At 40.2% G+C, this 22048-nt stretch overlaps 1 protein-coding gene across 1 annotated transcript; it reads right to left on the reverse strand.

The window, feature by feature from the left end:
• Positions 1-1640: 1640 nt before the first annotated feature.
• TGM1 (transglutaminase 1) lies at positions 1641-21591 on the reverse strand. The gene is made up of 15 exons (XM_040354738.1): positions 21487-21591; positions 18007-18237; positions 16389-16577; positions 14447-14665; positions 14189-14307; positions 12903-13010; positions 11968-12142; positions 10925-11063; positions 10721-10824; positions 10515-10603; positions 9913-10066; positions 9092-9376; positions 6852-7012; positions 3130-3266; positions 1641-2884 (listed from the first exon to the last, which is right to left on the reverse strand). Exons 2-15 carry the CDS (start codon positions 18224-18226, stop codon positions 2740-2742), a joined length of 2244 nt encoding a protein of 747 aa, XP_040210672.1. The 5' UTR covers positions 18227-18237; positions 21487-21591; the 3' UTR covers positions 1641-2739.
• Positions 21592-22048: the final 457 nt, after the last annotated feature.

The following is a 22048-nucleotide window of genomic DNA, read 5'->3' on the forward strand; positions in this document are numbered from 1 at the left end:
ATAAAGTACTTTCGCGATGGTATCGTGTACCGACCACCCACAGGGTCATGTTCCCCTCGGCACCGGACTCCTGCTGGAGATGCACCACAGCCAAGGGTACGTATAGTCACATTTGGTGGGAATGCGATCGGATCCGCCCGTTTTGGTCCCAAATTTTCCTGATTTTCACACTGGGGCACCTGTAAAGCGCCTAAAAAAAGCCTCTCTAACCACCCCAGTGTGAAAGCCAGAGTGCTTTCACACTGGGGCGGTGCGCTTGCAGGATGGTAGAAAAAAGTCCTGCAAGCAGCATCTTTGGGGTGGTTTGGGAGCAGTTTCGGCAGCGCAGCCACACGGGCGCTATTAACCCTTTCTGCATCCGCTAGCGGGGGTTAAAAGTACCCGCTAGCAGGCAAAAGCACCGCTATAACACCAGTAAAAAACTAGGGGCGCTTTACCGCTAACACCCCCACAGCTCCAGTGTGAAAGGGGTCTAAGTTTTCTACTGCTGTGGATACTGACTCTTCATTGGGCATTTGTGTATGTCGCAACTGTTTTTCTTTTTTAATGTGTTTATTAGGTTATTTGGTAACCATAACATAAGAAGTAAGCTTGCTTAGGAGAGCAAAGCACAACTGTTTTTTTTACTTATACAAGCCAATAGGAATGCAGAAGCAGCTTGAAGAAGGAGGTCAGAAGCACCGGTTAAGGAATACAAATAGATCCCTGGTGTGTTTTAGTCTGCCCCACCTCCTGTCACTGTCACCTTTGCTGCTCAGCTTGATCTGCATGAAAATGTGAAATACTGGGGTTTATTTACTGGAGAGTGTAAAATCTGATACAGCTGTGCATAGAAACCAATCAGCTTCCAGTTTTTATTGTAAAAGCTTAATTGAACAAGCTGAAGTTAGAAGCTGATTGGCTACCATGCCACCATATTTTTCACTCCAGTGTTAGTAAATCAACTCCTAACATAGGTGTGCGTATCCTATTGCATTAGGGTGTGCACCCCAAAGCTCCAACACATATGCGTTTGACATATTTACCGGCCTCTTCCCCGCTCCCCACCCTGAAACAATGGGAGGAAGGGGAACAAGGGAGCACATGGGGGACCCGAGCAACAGAAGGAAGAGTAACAGGGAAAGGAGGGATGGCATATATTGGTACCGATCCCCTGTATTTTCCTCCTGTGGCAGCTGTATGTTGACGAGAGAGAGAAAATGAGAAGCCTACTTTTAGCTGCTGCTTGGGGAAAATACAAATCGGTTACACTAAACTCCACCGCCGCCGCCTCTTCTGTCCAGGTTCTGAGGGTCAGCAAGGAAGGATTGCGGTTAACATGTCACCTGCTCGTCAATGGCAGGTTGCCAACCACAGGATTAGGGTGTGCCCAGGCACACGCCTTGCGCACGCCTATGACTTCAAAATATAAATACAGTTTGATAACAGAGACTGGCGCAATTCATTTTGGCAACACAGAGTCATATTATACAGACATACGTTCTATTTACCTTAGGGTATCAGTTTCCTGAGGCACCCCTTCTTTCTGTCAATTAGACAGACACTGAAACATTTTCTTATACTTCCTTTCTCATTAATCATATAGGTTGAGGAGTGCGCACTTTATTCTACATGGCATGTTGTGAAATATACATAGACGCTTTATAGTGAATAATATAAAATATTTATTGAAACAATAAAATAAAATTAAGAAATAAAAAGTGCACAAAAAATTCCAGTGCTTTTTGTGATCACAGTTTGTGTGTCCGTTAGTCACAGGACAGCTATGGTGGTCGGAGTGTGAGCTTTCTTATCCAGTAGGCAGGGACTACACAGAGAGTCAAACAGTGATCATTTGGATCCATAGGCATGTTTCCTTCATTATGACAAAAGCACACTTGTCAATGGAAGATACAGTATGTCTGTATGTAAACCAGCAATAAACTTTTCTTCTACACAAGGGTTACCTATGCAGTGGAACGTGGACGGCATGGTAACTTATTTTAGGGTGAACTAAGAATTATGCAGCATTAATGTAGTATGCTTCCATGTGTTATTCACATTTCCTTATGTTTCTTCATCGGCATGCTACAATATTAACAATACAATTTTCTTTATAATTTATGCATATATATATATACAATAGTTAGAAGTAATTTAGTAGGGTTCACAGTTAAGAAAGAGATACTACAAATGCTGCCATGTGTTTATGCCCAAAACATTATGTACATGATGAAACGTCTGCTATATAGCTTATAACATAACATCTCATTATGCTACAAGTGGTCTTAGGTTTCGTAACTAAGTTTCAGTCATAAAGAAGGTATCTAGGAGTCATTAAAGACTAATGAGATCATACATTTATCACTTGATTGTAGAGCACATGATATCGTTCCACAATTTGGATTTTTAAAGCAATGGAATGGCTTCTTTATTTGTGAGTGGTTTAAAGTTGCAGTTAAAGTTGATTGCGGTGAATCAAAATCCTGGAAATAGCAACCTTCTAGCCATATTCCAAGATAGGCAGACTTGCAAGGCTTGCGTTCCTCTAGGGCTTATATCCAGTTGTCTTGTTAGTTTGTTAGATGGCAAGCCTCTGTCATAAAACATACATTTTTGGAAATGCTCTGGAAGGCTCCAGACGGATTTCTTAGAGAGGGAGTCATTAAAAATGTCTTTTCAGTATAAAGTCTTTGTTATGTTCCCATGTCATCCAATAATACTGAATGAGTAAACCAGGCTTGCTTTGAAGCCATCAAATTAATTCTCTCGCACCATGACTTCAGTCACTCCATGTACTTGACTCATCTCATTGCTTTCCAAACTAGCCACAAGCTGACGCAATCCGGCACGCCGAGGTGTAAAGCATTCTTTGATAGAGACTGTTTTCAAGGGCCCAATATCTCTGTAGAGAAGAAAACATTGTAAAATGTGTTAGCGTCCTGAAATGTTGTGCTTTTCAAGCCAGAAAACAGTAACGTGGATTGAACTGTTAATTGCTGTATGCTATTTCTTTAAAAGTAATGTTGGTACTAGATACTCTATAGAGAATGGTTTATATTTAACACAATTTTTTAAAATGATTGGCTTGATGAAAAATAACATAATGTTAACAGGGCAAAAGAGGTAGACATATATGAGTTAACTTACCCAACTTGCACAATCTTTGGTCTTTGAAGACCAGGTCCTTCCACATGGAAGCAGGCATTGTGCAATGTTGTCTGAAGAGGGTTCTGGAATATGATTTCTGCCACAATTTGTTGGCCAACCACAGGGTTACCCTGCACCTGTAATACAGACATAACAATACATTCTTTAATATTTGTCCCAAGGGCACCTTAAATTCTTAATAAAAGCAAAATATTTGTGACATTATATTATCCCTAAGGCCGCGTACACACGATCGGTCCATCCGATGAGAATGGTCTGGTGGACCGTTTTCATCGGTCCAAACCGATTGTGTGTGGGCCCCATCGGTTAGTTAACCTTCGGTCAAAAAAATAGGAACTTGCTTCGGACCGTTCTCATCGGATGGACTGATCGTGTGTACGAGGCCTTAGACTTTTAATTCAGATTTTTGACAGGGAAGTTCCATACGTAATTCATTCCAGTTTTTTTGGAAAGGTGACTGCTGCAGTAGTGGAACTACACTCCCAGGAAAGCAACACAATCCCCATCTCTACCCCTTTCCAATGAGCAGAGCCCCTTCCAGAATGTGTTTTGGTGGGTACAAAGAGCTGCACCTGCTCAACAAACATGTGAGAAAAAAAATACTGACAGTAGACTGGAATATTAGTTCATAGTAGAGCCTCCAATGAATAATTTACAATACATATGTTGCCCCCAAATAGCCATTGGAATCACTTGGATCACAGTTGGCACATTTTAGTGCCATCCCTAAGGCCCCTTTCACATTGAGGAGTTTTTCAGGCGGTAAAGCGCTAAAAATAGCGCTGCTATCCCGCCTGAAAAACTCCTGCACTGCAGACTCAATGTGAAAGCCCGAGGGCTTTCACACTGAGGCGATGCGCTGGCGGGAGACAAAAAAATCTCCTGTCAGCAGCATCTTTGGAGCGGTGAGAGGAGCGGCATGTATACCGCTCCTTCACCGCTCCTTCCCATCGAAAACAATGGGAACCGCGGCAATACCGCCCGCAATGCGCCTCTATAGAAGCGCATTGCGGGCGGTATTAACTCTTTATCGGCCGCTAGCGGGGGTTAATACCGCACCGCTAGCGGCTGATACCCGCGGCAATTCCGGCGGTATAGCGCCGCTATTTTTAGCGGCGTTATACCGCCACCGCAGCTCCCGCCCCAGTCTGAAAGGGGCCTAACCTTTCCTGAAAAATGCCTCCTCTGAAACAACAATTCAGTTATCTGTTCTGTTAAAGCCATGTCTTTTTAAATAAGTGAATGGTCTTCCAAAAATTTTTTCCATAATTCTCCTCACAGCAGTAAAGGTAGTGTGCTGTGTGTTTTGTATTTATAATAATTTCTGTTGTTCCCATTTCCTCTGTCATATAAACTAACAGGAGAGGTTTTCTGTTGCTTTTTGCAGTTTGGACCTGTATCACTGTACATTTTGAGGACATTAGGTATATCTTTCAGGTAGGCTTGCTTTCAGTTTTATTATTGATATATACACTCTCCTGCAACTTTATTAGGTACACCTTGCTAGTACCAGGCTGGGCCCCTTTTGCCTTCAGAACTGCCTTAATTCTTAATGGCATAGATTCAACAAGCTGTTGGAAACATTCCTCATAGATTTTGGTCCATATTGACATGAAAGCATCACACAGTTGCTGCAGATTTGTCAGCTGCTCATCCATGATTATAATCTCCCATCCTAACACATCCCAAAGGTGCTCTATTGGATGAGATCTGGTGAATGTGGATACCCATTGAAGTACAGTGACCTCATTGTCCTGTTCAATAAACCAGTTGTGAGATGATTTGAGCTTTGTGACCTGGTGCATTATCCTGCTGGAAGTAGCCATCAGAAGATGGGTACACTGTAGTCATAAAGGGATGGACATGGCCAACAATACTCAGGTAGGTCGTGGCATTTAAACAACGCTCAATTGGTACTAAGGGGCCCAAAGTGCGCCAAGAAAATATCCCCCACACCATCACAACCAGCCTGAACCATTGATACAAGGCAGGATGGATCCATCCTTTCATGTTGTTTACGTCAAATTCTGACCCTGTTATCTGAATGTGACAGCTGAAATCGAGATTCTTTAGACCAGCAAGGTTTTTCCAATCTTCTGTTGTCCAATGTTGTGCGAATTGTAGCCTTTAGTTTCCTGTTTTTAGCTGACAGAAGTGGCAACCCAGTGTAATCTTCTGTAGCCCAACTGCTTCAAGGTTCGATGTGTTGTGCATTTATAGATGGTATTCTGCATACCTTGGTTGTAACGAGTGGTTATTTGAGTTACTGTTGCCTCTCTACTGCCCATTCTCCTCTTACATCAACAGGGCATTTTCCTCCACGTCTGCCGCTCACTAAATATTTTCATTTTCTCTGACCATTCTCTGTAAACCCTAGAGATGGTTGTGTGTAAAAAATCCCAGTAGGTCAGCAGTTTTTGAAATACACAGACCAGTCACGTAAATCCCCTTTCTTCCAAATTCTGATGCTCTGTTCGAACTTCAGCAAATCATCTTCATTATGTCTAGATGTCTCAATGCATTGAGTTGCTGCCGTGTGATTGGCTGATTAGCAATTTGTGCTAGCAAGCAATTGAACAGGTGTACCTAATAAAGTGTCCGGTGAATGTATTTTTTAACACTGCTAGTTCCAGAAAAACCAAAGTACTCTTGAGAGGCACCTTGATAGTGGTGTGTGGCTTTTATGTATGGTTTAGAACTTTCTTTATACCATAACTTTAGATACAGGATTTAATTAGGACACCTTTGCTGGCTAGTATGTTTGTGAACTGTGGGATTTTTGTTTGTCACATTTGCAGTCATTTCCACCCAGCAAAACATGAGTATAAAAAACAAACAAAAAAAAACATATTATAAATTCTGTATAGTCTGTGCATGTAAATGTTCTAATTTACCAAGTTTGGGTATAGCTAGTATTAGTAAGTCACATTTATCTGATTTTGTCCAGTATTGTTGAAGATGTTTTGCAGCTTATCCAAACAACCTCTTCAGCTGAAGATATGGATGGATATGGCGTAAAATACAGTCAGCGTTTAACAATAAGTCCACCTGAATGTGACTAACTACTGCTAGCTGTATATGGTGGCAGGGCTGGACTGGGACAAAAATTTGGCCCTGGACTTCATCCAGACTGGCCCACTTTGACAGGTCTCTCCCACGGCGGCTGGACAACTCCCACACACCCCCGGCCACAGAAGTCCCCTCTCCCCCTTCACTAGCCGTTCTACTTTATTAGAGTAGAACGGCTGGTACTGGTACTCTTATAGGCAGTACCAGTGTGGAAGCTAGACATTATTTCACCTGGGCAAATAATCAGTTTGGTGCCCCCCCTTATGGGACAAGATTAGGCAGAAGTGAGAAACGCCCAGGCCATAGCTGTTGAGTCAGCTGTCTGTCCCCTCCCCCCATGCTCCTCTGTCGTCCTCCCTGCTCCTCCGGTCCTCCTCCTGCTTCTTGGTTCCCCCCAGGTGAGCGCTGCGGGGAGGGAGAGACAGAGGAGCGGAGGGGGGCGGCGGCCACTGTCACTGAAGCCGGCCCACTGAGCCATCAGCCCACCGGGAAACTCCCTGTTGTCCCAATGGCCAGTCCATCCTTGTATGGTGGGGATTTATATTGTAACAATGCCAAGTCTATGGAGCTTACAAGCAAAAACTGTGCTAAAGCATAAACTCAGTCCGTAGTAATTCAGAATATTAGAATACCTTAATCACAAGATCTGGGGTTCTTATTCTAAAGGTGTGTTGTTTGGCTAATTTCTGTCCACTTTCTTTCACAATTCCAGACACTGTTAACATCATGGCTGACTGGTCCACCAGCTGTGTATGATATTCACTGTAAGGTAACATCATCCCAACTGCTTTAGCTGTGCAAAGGAAATAAAGGAGAATGACATAAATATGTTATATATGGAGAAATATTTTTTTTCTTCAATATAATAAATGATATACAATGAAAAGCAAAGATATACATAATGTAATGCTATTGTTTCAGTCCCTCACTACTGTCTTAACATTAGATTCCTAAACGCTTTCAGCTGAGTTTAGCCCATTTGGTCATGTGGCTGGCTACTGATTTGCTTTAGAATTTGGAAAAACTTTTTACCATACAGAAAACAAAAATAAATGAAAGGTATACTCAAATATTATGTAGAAAATGTTCTGACCTCATGGTATTACAATGGCAATGAGTTCATTGGAATGTAAAGACAGACATGCCATTTGTATTAGATGTGTTAACAGGCAGTCCTCTGGTGAATTTACTTTTTGGTATTTCATTAATAAACATGTGACTATTTAAAACTGAGGACTATTTGTGAATTCCATCCATGAAGAGGATTTATTAAGAGTCATACATATAAAACCAGCTGATATAGGATGATAAAAGTACATAGTATACACTCATACATTCCTATCCCTATACACGCAATACTCATTTAGCACCTTATAACTAACTGCATTTACAGCACTAGTTCACATAACTGCTTAATGAGTAAATTATTACCTGACTTGAAACACAGTTTATAAGGTCAATCCACCCAAAAACTACTGTGTTTTTTTTTTTCTTATGATAAAAAAATTATTAAAGTAAGTAGTCGGTGGCATTTCTCATAGTATTCTCAATAACAGTGGATACCAAATGCTGATACAAAACCTATTTTTTTTAACTTGTTGAAAAAGGGAGGTAAGTTGGTAGCATTTATTATTGTTGAGGGAGTCAATTCTGTATGCTATCTAAGATTGAGGAAGTTCCTACCAGGCCTTTATTTCCAGATGTTTACATACCCATCGTGGCTGCACAACAGCAGAAGCCAGTAAGAAATAAAGGGGCTTTGAAAATAGTAGAGAGGGTGTAGATGAGAGACTAATACAGCAAAATGAAGGAATTAAGGAAGTGAAGAAGGGGAGGAAAATGATATCGAGATTTTGATAGGGGGCTGGAGAGGTAAAACACTTAATGGATTCTTATGCCCCATATACACGAGCGGAATTTTTTGCCAGCAAAAGTCTGATGTGAGCTTTTTTTATCGGAAATTCCGACCGTGTGTGTGCTCCATCAGACTTTTGCTGTCAGGAAATTTCCGCAAGCAAAGGTTTGTGAGCAGGTTCTCAATTTTTCCGACGGAAAAAAATCCTATCGGAAAATCCATTCGTCTGTATGGAATTCCGACGGGAAAAAAAACACACATGCTCGGAAACAATTTGACGCATACTCGGAAGCATTGAACCTGATTTTCTCGCCTCGTCGTAGTGTTGTACGTCACCGCGTTCAGAGAACTTTTGTGTGACCGTGTGTATGCAAGCCAAGCTTGAGCGGAATTCCATTGGAAAAACCATCCCACTTTTTTCTACCTGAAATTCTGCTCTGGTGTACAGGGCATTAGAGACTCAAGATGTTAAGATAATGCTTGTGATCCCAGGCATCCACAGCTGTTATGGTTGGATTTGTAAACCTTATACCTTAGCAGTATACCTGTGTAGCCCCCAGGTTGCACAATACAACCTTCAATATTTTTTACTTCAAAGTGAAAATCTATTTTAAAATTAACTTTTTTTTTAATGGAAGTTATAATTAAGCTTGATAGTGGGATTAAAAAATCACGGTATGCCTAGGTAAAATTCCCTATTTAGCCTCATATGACTAATTGCAATTTTCTTAACAGTGATGTAGAGCAGTGGTTCTCAACCTCAGTACCCCCAATGGGCCATGTTTTAATGATATTGTATTAATAAGAGCTATTTTATCTAAGGGAAGTTCCCAAAACATGTCCCGTTGGGGGTACTTAAGGACTGAGGTTGAGAACCACTGATGTAGAGCATATCCACCTTATGACCTTCTGTGTTTGCTCCTTCTCCCATTATACTCCCCATTCTGTTTTTACTGTTCTGTTTCATATCTTTAACCACTTCAGTATTTAAAAAAAAATTGGCATATTGTAACTTACTTTCTCCAGGGCTTAGAGTTGCATTGCAGGTCTCATTCTTGAATGACTCTTTGCAGACACCGTTATAAAACATAATAGCAACAGCCATAGATAAGGACACTGACCGCCGACTACTGCAGCCATTTTTCAGTAAGATGCGGACATTAATGTCACTGCCCATATTGAAACCATCCTGTGACTCAATGGTAAGTGATACATCACTTGACACATCTGTAGCAACTTCTGCTATGGGCTTGTTGCCGTATTTGGCAGCTGTCTGCACTGACTCACGTTCTGCAGCAGAACCTGATGATAAAAAAGTAGGGTCAGTGAAGTACAAAATAAGGCCAGAAAGAATTGAATTAAAAATTAAACTTTATTATAACATGATGGAAAACATTGCAATAAAAGTAATGAATCTGATTGCACACTTTAGTCCCTAGTGTCTATTGGGGCCACAAAATAACTCCCTTTTTGGGAGGTTATAATGACATAAAAATGTAATGTTGTCACCATAGCTTTTAGTAAGTGACATATTGAGAAGATTTCGGTATAACCCCTTGACTGTGCTGTTCCTGAGCAACAGAACCACGAGGAGTGGCCATACATAGCATGGATGTCCTGAATTGTGCGGCCTTAAATTTGGGCTACCAGCAATCTTAAATGATCTTCGTTTACATTAAAACATTTCTTTGAGAATCACCATTCCTTTCCATCTGAACAATGTTGATGCATCTCTCTTTATAAGAAGGAGAGTTTTCTTCTCATAAATATATAAAGTTCAACCTGTACTACTTCTACACGTTTTAGAAATGTAAATATTAATTAGGTGAATGTGTTACCTTCAGGATGCTTGTACAGGTAAGTGATGTCTTCCCTTGCATTTGATCCTACAGCTTTGGTGCTGATACAGTGTCCTACTGCTCGTTCTTCCACATGGACTTGCTTAAACTTGCCATTTGGCTGCCGCTGGTAGAACACCTTGTCACTGTTTACCTGTGTGAAATACAGCAGACAGTTTAGTTTGCTTACCATTTATGTTAATAAATAAATAAATGTTAATAAATAAATATGTTAGAGCCGGTTCACACTGGGGCAACTCGCAGCTGCCTGACGAATCGCGTCCCATTCTATGCAATAGAACTGTTCTATTAGGAGCGACGCAAGTCGCTCCGACTTAGAAAAAGGTTCTTGTACGACTTCTGGGGCGGCTCGGGGCGACCTGCATTGACTTCTATACAGAGGTCATTTTGCAGGTCGCCTCTGAAGTCGTCTTCAGGACGCCTTGCGGAGTCGCCCCCAAAGTCATGCCACCTAAGTGTGAACCGGCTCTTAATAAATTAAAGACCATTTATTGTGGTCAGTGATTTACTAAATATCAACATACAAGAGAATGCATATATAGTACAATCATTGTGAACGTATCACACATAATTCAAATTACCTCAGCAAAGATAAATCCACAATCATATTTAATATTCACTAAGCCATTCTTTATGGCCAAAAGGGGACATGGGCCACAGCAGTATATACCTGAAAAAAGAAAACATATGAAATGATTAAACAATATAGAATTGGAATCAAGAAATCTTTGAGGAAAAAAAAGGGGGTAAAAGCAAAATATGCATATGCAACATTGTAGTGCATTACCATTGCTGGTTTCTTGAGGTGTGGCATCAATAGCCTGCCATCCATCATATCCACCAGGCAGGTCTGGACGTCTCATCCAACAGTCATTCCAGCAATGATAATTCCTAGGGAAGAATTCAAAAATCAACATATGATTATTTACATATATTTAACCATTAGCATTAAATGCATGTCAAAATATATAAATATTTTTCCATCACTCACCAGACTGAATCACTGTTTTTATCTTCTATTGGCTTCATATCTTCATCAAAATACACATCAAATATTAAATTGCCATCGGTGTCATGAGCAGAGGCAAAATTGGTGACGGTACGTCCAGGGATTCCAAGACAACGTAGCACTAGAATAATTTAGGTGATATAATAAGTAAAGGTTGACCTACTCCATTTATATGAAAAGCAACTACAGTAGCTTGACATACCTCAAACCCAGTACAGAGTTCCTACACTACTCCAGACTCAACAACCCCAACCACAACCACTCTATGCCTCCTACAGCCAACATGGTCACCTTAAGGCCCCGTACACACGGTCGGACAAAACCGATGAGAATGGTCCGACGGACCGTTTTCATCGGTTCACCGCTGAAGTGGCCTGATGGTCTGATGTGCGTACACACCATCAGTTCAAAATCCGATCGGGTCAGAACGCGGTGACGTAAAACACACGACGTGCTGAAAAAAACGAAGTTCAATGCTTCCAAGCATGCGTCGACTTGATTCTGAGCATGCGCGGGTTTTGAACCGATGCTTTTCTGTACTAACCATCGGTTTGGTCCGATGGGGCAGCGGTCCATCGGTTTGGTTTTGAAGCATGTTTTAAAATTTTGGACAAAGGAAAATAGACCGATAGCCTATACACATGGTCGGTTTGGTTCGATTAAAATGAACTTCGGTTCATTCTCATCGGACCAAACTGACTGTGTGTACGGGGCCTAAGACTTCCTGAATCTAATCCCTGTCTTACATATATTCAATCCTCTCTACTTCTATGACCCCCCATCTTGCCCTTCTTGCACACTTGTTTTAGGTGGTGGTGAAGGAGTGGGTTTTTAAATAGGGTAGTCCCCATAAGCCCTATATCAGCAGCTCAATTTCATTTACAAACTCTGAAAAGATTATTCCTACACCACTGGCACTCTTGAGGAAAAATACATCATATTCTATATCTTCTCTAACATAACTAACAGGGCATATTATTAATGTGCATATTATTACATTTAAGAATCTCCTCATACAACATTACCTGTGGTGGTGACAGCTGCAAACACCCAGCACTGCCCATACTTCACAGAGCAACCACTTTGGTGATAACGAAGCAGAATGTCCACACTACCAACCCAAGAAACTGGGTTCACACCATCAGCATATTCACCAGACCAACTTCCAGCAACAACTCCATTGTCATCCATAGAATTTACCTAATAAGAGAAGAAGGACCAGGAAGGTTATCTGTTATTCCACTGTATGAAAAACAGCAAATAATACACAAAATACAATTTAGGCAATGTATTAAAAAAATTTTCATCATTCTGATTACAGTAATTTGCATGATGTGAGTAATGTGCTAATTATTAAAATGTTTCATTCTAACAGACAGTGACACGTTTTCCAAGTAATGTTTGGTCATTATAGTCATAGATAATATCACTACTTACACCATTAAAAACAGTAATTTTAGCTATAGTCATAACTGTAGGTAGAGTAAACGCTATAATAATAATAATAATCCACATTCAGCAGACGCAGAAGGAATTTTGTGATATGTCAGTCATGCTTATATATAAAATCCAAGTAAACAGGGTTAGAAAATATGAGCCAGTCACTGAGTGCACAGTTTGTCATACATACATCAGCTGCAATTTGTCCTGTGCAGTTTACGACTATAACTTGGTCTGAAGTACAGTAATAAACTGAACTTTATCATGAAACACTAAACAGTAAATAGGACTTTTTTAGTGCATACAAATTAGATGCTGTAATCCAGACTACTGAAGCAGAATTAACTCAAGTCACTAACACAAAATAGATTCTAGTTGGTTACTGGGGGTTTTGCACTTAGGAATACGAACTCTTAAAACAGGCTATTTGGTGTTCACTAATAAGCAGAAATCTTGGGGAATCATCAACATAAATGCTTCTATCTTTCCATATTTAGATTAGTAGATGAGTAGGACTCACCAGGGCAGAAATAACTCTGGAAACAGTTACAGGATCTCCTCTTGATCCAGGTGCAATACCACTACGATCCAGTATAAACATTACAGCATCCAGAACCCCCTTATCAAACTGTAGGTAAAAAATAATAATAAAATAAAGATTAGCATCATATGATTCTTGTCATGAACTAGCATAAATAGACCTAATTTAAGAGAAATACTGTTAACACTCATAAAAAAAAATAGATTTTGACATATACATCTTAATTTCCAGTGATAATCAAAACCAGTCAAATCTTTTAAAAGATAAAGCTGTAACTTTTTTTTTTTTTACGCGATACAGGATATTCTGAAACATACAGATACACTCTGCCGCCGTTACTTACAGCGTATTTTCCGTATCCACAAAGAATTTGTAAGTTACGGCGGCGTAGTGTAAATGTGTCGGCGTAAGGGCGCGCAATTCAAATGACTAAGTTGTGGGCATGTTTTATGATAATACGTCTTGACCCCACGTAAATGACGTTTTTTTTTAACGGCGCATGCGCCGTCCGTGGGGGTATCCCAGTGCGCATGCTCGAAATCACGTCGCAAATAGTCAATGCTTTCGACGTGGACGTAATTTACGCAAAGCCCTATTCGCGAACGTTTTACGCAAACGACGTACACCACCGAAAATTCGATGCTGGCCCAACGTCCATACTTAACATTGCGTACGCCTCATAGAGCAGGGGTAACGTTACGCCGAAAAAGCCTTACGTAAACGACGTAAAAAAATGTGCCGGACGGACGTACGTTTGTGGATTGGCGTATCTAGCTAATTTGCATACTCAACGCGGAAATCAACGGAAGCTTCACCTAGCGACCAGCGTAAATATGCACCTTAGATCCGACGGCGTACTAGCCCAGCTTCAGGCGTATCTTGTTTTGTGGATACAAAACAAAGATACGCCGGAGCATCCTAGAAGTTACACGACGTATCAATAGATACGCCGACGTAACTTCTTCGTGGAACTTGCCCATTGTTTTTATCATGCAAGTAGCAGATATAGAAACAATTTTGAGAGGGCCTCCTTCTTTCTGTTGTATTTTACATCTTTCTTTAGACTATGGAAAATGCAGCAGGCAGAAAAAGACTCCACTTTTGCAACGGGAGATGGAAAGTTCTATTAAATGAAATGAGTTAGGAAGATCCTGTTCTAGTGTTTATGACCTTCAAGCTCCTCAAGCCTTCAGTCAAAACAGGAATATCAGTATAGGGCGCATGGACTTTTAAAGGTTTACAAGGAAGAATGTCCACAATCATACCTGTCCATAGTTCCATGAACGTTCACCAATTTGATGCTCAGTACCATAGTAAATTCTTCCAATCTCATTAAGAACATATTCCTGTTTCCATGCTTCATTATCCAAAAATACAGAATCCACTAGAAAAAAAGAACATAGATAATTGCAGACAGGATTTCTGAAAAGTTGGTTTACCTTAAGAGTAAAGAGAAAATATCAGCAGAAGGAACAAGAAAATGAATGGATAATTGGTTCATAAGGAAAGTTAGTCATACTTACTGTTACACCAAGGATTAAACAGAACGTAGACTTTTAGTTTAGCGTCACTGCATATTCCTCCGCTACTTTTAACACTGAGCTGGTATTTTCCAACAGGAGCCTGAGCTGAAGTGTTCACCCAGAAAATGACATTCTGTCCACTTGCTTCTGCCAGTTGACATCCCCAGTTTCCCTCATCAAACTCTTTTACCAGGGGTAAGTTGATTGCTTGGCCATTTCCTGAAAGAGTGAGGGTGACTGTTACAAAGCAGAACACTGAAAAAATATACCGTCGGAAGAGATAAGCAAAATGATTAAGAAAAGAACTGCAGCTAAAATCAGATGTTGAAATAACCATCTTATATCAACGGTCAACATTACCCAACATTTTTAACGTAATCTTTCTGCTAGGGACAGGTCAGTTAATCTAACTGAAACAAACAATGGTTAAACCGGAACTTAAGGCACTATACTTACGTCCTTAGTAATGGCCTGAAATCTGCAAAGGGTCCCTCGCTGGCGCTGGCATCTTCTCCCCGGGTGCTGGTTTTCGGGCATCTCCATTGGCCGGCGCAGGATGAAATAACTCCTGCACATGCGCAGGAATCAGTCATTTCAGCACACAGGGACCGTGCCGGCAATGTAAGCTGAGCTGCACATACACAGCTCAGTTTACAAGCTGCAGAAGACTGCAAGCAGGCAGGCAGGTGAATTGTATTGCAGAAGAAACATTGCATGACTCTTCTGCGATAAATAGCCAGCCTGCTTGCAGTCTACCTTCAGGAAATACCTTCAGTCCCACTTTAAGTCACTTTAACATTACCAGAGTGGAGTCAGACACAAAAAAAATGTCTTCAGGTATTTTAGAAAATCTTCTGTTACTTCTTTTATTGCATGTAGGGATCTACAATACAACACTCACATAGCTGTGCTTATCATAATTTTAGGAAAGAAGCCACCATTTTTCTAAGACCAGTGGCTGCTTTTCCTGGCCTCCACGTGTGGGTAGGTGCAGCGTGGTGTGGCAGCAGAAAATACCCAGAGTCTAGGTGCAAAGAACAGAAATATATTGTAATTGAAGTTTGCCTATATACAGGGAACCATCCTGACTGGGGCACTCACAGGATGTGACTGCGATAAGTAGAAGCAAAAAGTCTCAAGTGTGCCGACAGCATCTGTCTTGAGGGGCAGAATGAGGCCTGGCCGGTCCGTACCCAAGTGGGAGGCTTCCAGGAAGGTTGCCGTGTCCGTGCACTTTCCCTACTCATCTGGAACCTCCCCCTGACGCTAAACACTATCCCTGACAGATGGGTGACCTATTCCTACTCTAACAGCACGTAAAATGTGCACCAGGCCCGGGAGCCAGGATCTTAGGTAGACTCTGCCTAACCCAAGATGACTGTCAGGGTCGTATGGGGTGCTAAAATCCAACCGGATAGCTGCCCATTTGTGACCCAGGAAACCATAGAGGAACTAGGATCCTCCCGACTTCCTCTCCCTCTGCAATGCCACTGCAGTTGAGCACCACCTGCAGTTGAAAAAATAGACTGTTCCTGCCTACACACACCCTTACTCCTTTTAATGTTTTTTTTTTTTTGTTAATGGACAGTACTGGTGCAAGATGTCCTATGCCTGCTATTTGTAGGGGTTTCCCATAGCTCAACCAATGTATCTTAGTCAAAATGACAGTGTATCAATACCATGTCATGTTCTGTATTGTTGTAAATTGACAAATGATATGTTTTAGTTGATTCTCAGATGCACCTGAGACACTTATGGGAAATCATATGTTTGTACCTTTGCCATAGTCGTAAATAAGGAATAAAAAAAATATCAGCATAAGAATATCAAAGATACTCAATAGCCACAACCTAGCTGAAGTGGTAACTAAATGTCTTTTTATAACAATATACATTTCATTATCTGACTCATAATGTCAGCACATCACATTCTTCTCACTAACCTTGTTGTAGCAAAATGCAGATTTGGTCATTTCTGCCAAATTCTTTTTGGAAAGTAACACAGATCTGGAAGGGTTGTCCCCTTCTTACAATTAGATCTTCACATTCATATTCATCAGTGTGATGAGATCGACGATTTTCACCAGTCCGAGATGGGAGAAGATCCACTTTCTGAATTTTCAGAGGTCCTCCTGGAAATAGAAAAAAAAACAACAGGTCTTCAGATTGGTTTGCTGTAGAGAAGTATTATATGGACAAGTTCATACAGTGAATACCTATCTAAACATAGGAACTCAAATTTTTCAGTCCTTAGATGTGGGGCTGTATTAGTTTTATTTTTTCCCTTATTTTCATCTGGTGATCATGCCAGTAACACAATTTCTACTCACTCACTGTACTGTATTTATACAGAAGCAGAGTTTTCCCCCTTAGGGCAGGACTACAGAGCATCTACCCCTCTACTCTTTTTCATAACATACGGGGGGGGGGCGTGTTCTATAGTTCACAGATAGAGCTGAGAACAACCCAAGCAATAACATCACAGGCAAAGAGCACATGACGTTATCAACTCACAAGATTTCTGGCAGAAATAACAGGTGTTTTGTTTCTTATCGAACAGCTATACGGTATATCAATTGTATAGTTAACAGACCAAAACAATATGTATTTGCTATATTTTAAAGCTGAACTCCAGACAGCAGAGTTGACATCCAGTGCAGTCTACATTGCAGCTAGGAAATACAACCTGCTATGGGACTTATTCCAAACTTTAAAAGAAAATGAAGAAGCATCACCATACATGAATCAAAATTCAGCTGGTTCAGCAGGGACCGGACAAATTTCATTCTGTGTATGGGCAGGGAGGTTGTACAGATCTCAATCAATCAATCACCTTCTTTACAACAACCCTGTCGTAATTTTGTCACTTGATCAGCACGGCTGGCTATAGCCGGCCGCGCTGATCAAAGCATTCTAATGGTGGGGAAGTCTCTCTATTGTTAGAATACAATAGCTCAATGGGAGAATTCACTTTTTGAATGAAAAAATTACTTATATAAGGGCTGCTTAAAGGGTCTGTTTTATAAATATTTTCATACAACTTTCACTCCAAAATCACAATTTTGGGTGAAAGTAAACCTTGCATTTATTAAGAGATTAATAATTGTGCTAAATCGCAGAGTTGAGTAACTCTCAGGACCCATGTGTAAACATAAAGCTTAGGGCAGTCACAGGTATTTGACAAGGTATACATAATCCAATACTTTTTCACCAACGTTTCAGTGGGTCACAGCCCACCTTGCCTTGTTGATGGTGGACTGTAACCAAATGAAATGTAGGTAAATAAAGGCTTGGATTTGTTTATGCTCTTTTAAATGCCTGTAAGTGCCCTGAGCTTTATATTTACTTGGGTATCCTCTACAGCATGCATCCAGGACTAACGTGTGTGGGGATCACCTATTGCTTTTTATATACAGTATATATGGCAATGGTGTATTTAGCTGACTGAGAGGAGCCCAGCTTTAAGGTTTTTTTTCATATCTGCGTAGTTTGTGCTACAGAGCACATTTGCAGAAAATATAGCCAAAGACAAGCTGAGAGAAAGTTGTAAAAAGTCCTCACCTGGAGTAACTGTAGGCAGGTCATCTAGGGTAGTTCCTGGTCTGTCTCCATCTCTACCTGGTTGAGATCCATCTCGGTGTCCTCCCGATTCATTGTCCACCCCAGAATTTCTGTCTCCTGGAGCTCTTGTATATTCTTCTACATCTTCTCCTCTTCTACTAGAGCAACACGAACAGCAATTAAGCCACCAGGACTTCTTTCTTTCTGGAACACGAGTCATATTTTAAAAACCTGCACAGAAAAAAAAAAACACACATGGATGAGAAATAAAGAGAGTGACAGAATAAAATAAAAGCTTAGGAACTGCTTTCTTAAAGATGTGAGAGGGACATTTGAGATCTAGAGCTTAAGGGTCTACATAACGCCCTTTGGGATTTTACTCTGCATTCAACTTTTCATATCATCTCTGTTTTACCTAATCCAGTGTGCCAGGCCTCCTCTGGATCTTGTGCTGGTTATTTAGTTCAGGCGCACAGAACCTTAACTTGTCATATCATGATTAATATGGATTTAAGTAGCATAAGCTGTTTTTTGAATAGCTAGCTAAACCAGTCTTGTTAGAAAGCTGTCCCATAAATCTTGAGAGAACTTGCAGGGCTCTAACAGTAGTAATTGAAAAGAGCAATGTAATTCCAAGTTCAGTGTTAATTAGTATCAAGCTGACTTGATTCTGCCTACACAATACAGTGGATGAAAACAGTTAGAAAAAATAGATAAAAATAAACTCAGCTTTACCAAAAGCTACACCCTCTAACTAGCTTCCTGTTTAAAGCACTCTTAAAAACAGTGCTAGAAGTTCTCTATGGCAAGAACAATTACGTCTTTTGCTGTGCAGTCTCGAATATTTGCAAGCAGACCCCTCTCTTCCCTGTTATTCTGAACTTTATACCTCCTCTTTCGAAACACCCAGACTCCAGCCTGCGCCAGCAACCTCTCTTATCCGCCCAATACAGAAACCAAAAAAAGAAACTAAATTAAGGAGGAAGTTTTGCCAAAAACTGGTCACACCCTCCCTCTACAAGCCTCCTTATCCTCTACTTACACATCTATCACACAGTCAGCACAGTGTCCTTTGACACTCACATTACTGGATGAACTGCCAACTCTACATTCTCATCTCTGAACGTAGTGTGCTGCTGTCCATAAATCTCATCTACAGTATAGTGAGAAAAATATAACATAACCACAGACACCAGACAAACCAACTAATATACAGATACTTTTATATGATGTTTATTTGTGTTATTTTTGGACAGAGTGAATAGGTTACCCTAATTCCTGTAAGGTTTTGTGTAATCTCTGGAGAGATTCACCCTATTTGTCCCGTTGATCACTAAAAAGAAAATAATAGAAAGCTAAAAGTTTAGAATAGTCTCCATAACAGGGAAAATTTTCCAATAGGGATACACCTATTACGGTGACAACACCAGTAACTTTTGCTCTCAATGACAGGATGTGAAGGGAAATCTCCCTAACAGGACACAGACAGCAGAAAAAGGACAGGGCTTCTAACCATTTACACTGAGGTTGATTTATAAAAACTGGACCGTGCAATCTGGGTCAGCTCTGCATAGAAACCAATCAGCTTCCAGGTTGTTTGTCAAAGTTTAATTGAACAAGCTGAAGTTAGAAGTTACCATGCAAACCTAAACCAGATTTTGTACTCTCCAGTTTTAGTAAAAAAAAAAAAACACTATCCGAAACTATCCAAATCATGGCAATGTGGACCCGGCTTAAAAGTTTTGGCTTCAGACACATTTTAAATATACAGTATATTGTGATATATAGCCACACAGACCACAAATGGTCAACATACAAAAAGCTACTAATACATTTGTACAAGAAGAGCCTATAGCAGGCTTCACACAATATGCTTGCTAATATGTTCCGGGAAATCAACAAATACTTATGAACCTATAATATTGTCTATTTCTAATATATATGCTTTAAACTAAAAAAAATGTACGGGGTCTCACTAAATGTTAAAATGTTTTTCATTACAGAACATTGGAGATCATTTGGTTATATTTAATTGTTTTTTTTTTACTTTGACATTTATGATGTATAGAATGCCAGATTACATTATCCTTTCAGTGGCTCAACATTAGATGAAGGCATCAAAATACATGCACTCTACTGAAGACTTTACTTTGCACTAAAGTCCATTTAAGGCTCGGTCCAGAATACCGCGACCTGAAACTTGTGGGACTTACGGTGCGACTTTGTCAGGTGACTTCCTGGTGATTTGCTGTGGTTTTGAGTACTACTTGATGCGACTTTGAAGCCACTTTTACAAGACTTTGTAGTGACTTTGAAGCAACTTTCAGGTAATGCCTGGGTAATCTTCCTGTAATGTCGGATCAAAATCACATCAATATAGATGAGGCTCTGACTTGGAGGCAACTTCCATTAAAGTCCATGGGCACAAGTCGGATAGAAGTCATCTTGAAGTAGTACAGGAACCTTTTCTAAAGTCGGAGTGACTTCAGTAGTGCTAATTAAGACAGCCAGCATTGACTAACACCGGACTTTTTCTTAACTTGAGGTCTCAGAAGTCGGATCCCAAGTCGCGGCAGGGTGAACCGAGCCTTCATTTCCTACATAACACATATTTTTTCACAAATGATCCTTTGGCATACATTTACTCCAGCACAGGAAAAAAAAAAAAGTGACTACGAACCCTCCTAACCAGAAAGAAATCAAGCAAACCTAATGGAAACTTTCCCTGCACCAACATGTTTATACAGTAAGCAGATAAATTCAAAGTCAATTAAATTAACACTCCATGACATAGATACCTAGCGTGTAAATTCAGGCAAAAAGTAACTTGTGGGGTTCATAACATTAAAGATATACAGATAAAATAAATGTGGTTCTAGCATTACAGCAGACAACACATAACTTCTAGAATCTACTATTTCTAGACAATTTAAAAAAGAAAAGTGTAAAATAAACTTTACATTCGCCCCAAAATGAGGGGAAGAACAATAAAGGCAACAATAAGACTAGCTGCCAGATTGTATAGCAGAGACCTAATCATCAAAGAGTTGTTTCTAGCTGTCACACTGTGCCCTGTCCAAGCATGCAATCACTGCTTTCTTACTTATGCCAACAACTACACATGTACTCTTTACTATGCTTTCTTCCTTTATTTCTTACTTTCTTCGTTTTGTTTTTCTTTCTTTCTTTCTTTTTGTTCTCCTCTTTCTTTCTCTTTCTTTTTTTTTCTTTCTTTCTCTCTTTCTTTCTTTCTTTCTTTCTTTCTCTCTTTCTTTCTTTCTTTCTTTCTTTTTCTTTCTTCTCTTTTGTTTTCCTCTTTCTTTCTTTTTTTTTTTTCTGTTTCTTTCTTTCCTATCTTTGTATATCCATCTGTCTATTTCTCTCTGTATCCCTTACACAAGAACAGATAAGTAACAACATCCTTACGGAGTATTCGTGGATAGCATTAAAAGGCACATAGGAAGTAAAGGTAGCACTAACCTGTAGCAGCTGCTGTCTGTATAATGACAGATCCTCTCACTGTGGCTTATGCTATGAGGTTAGGGATGGCTATAAATCCTGGGGTGGTACCAAGATATTATCCACACCCCATGAAAGTCCTTCCCATATCATATTCCGGCAGAATAAGAATCTTTGGAATGTGGAACTTGTAAGTGTCATAACTCATCATTGCACACCCATAGGAGGGCCCCCACAAACAAGTCATCTGTGTTATACACACCTTAACCTCTCCTCTCACATGTCTTCCTGCATCCGACTACATTGTTACAAAAATGACTTCTATTGCATCATGAACATCTTATACATTCTGTTACAAAAATTATCCACACCTAGCTCTGGTTTTCTTCTGTTTTTAGGTGTTTCGAGCATTGGGAACAGTAGCATTTTATTTGAAGTGTTGACAGCCTTACAAATTTCTTCTCTATGGTGATATCAGCCAGTAAACTTAAAATGTTGGCTTAAAGAGCAATCAAGGGTTTTTGTTTTTTTGTCAGTTTTAGATAAAGTGGAGAGGCATAAGAATACCTTTTTACTGCAGTTT

Source organism: Rana temporaria, chromosome 1, assembly GCF_905171775.1.
Source record: "Rana temporaria chromosome 1, aRanTem1.1, whole genome shotgun sequence".
In the NCBI taxonomy this organism is placed as follows: domain Eukaryota; kingdom Metazoa; phylum Chordata; class Amphibia; order Anura; family Ranidae; genus Rana; species Rana temporaria.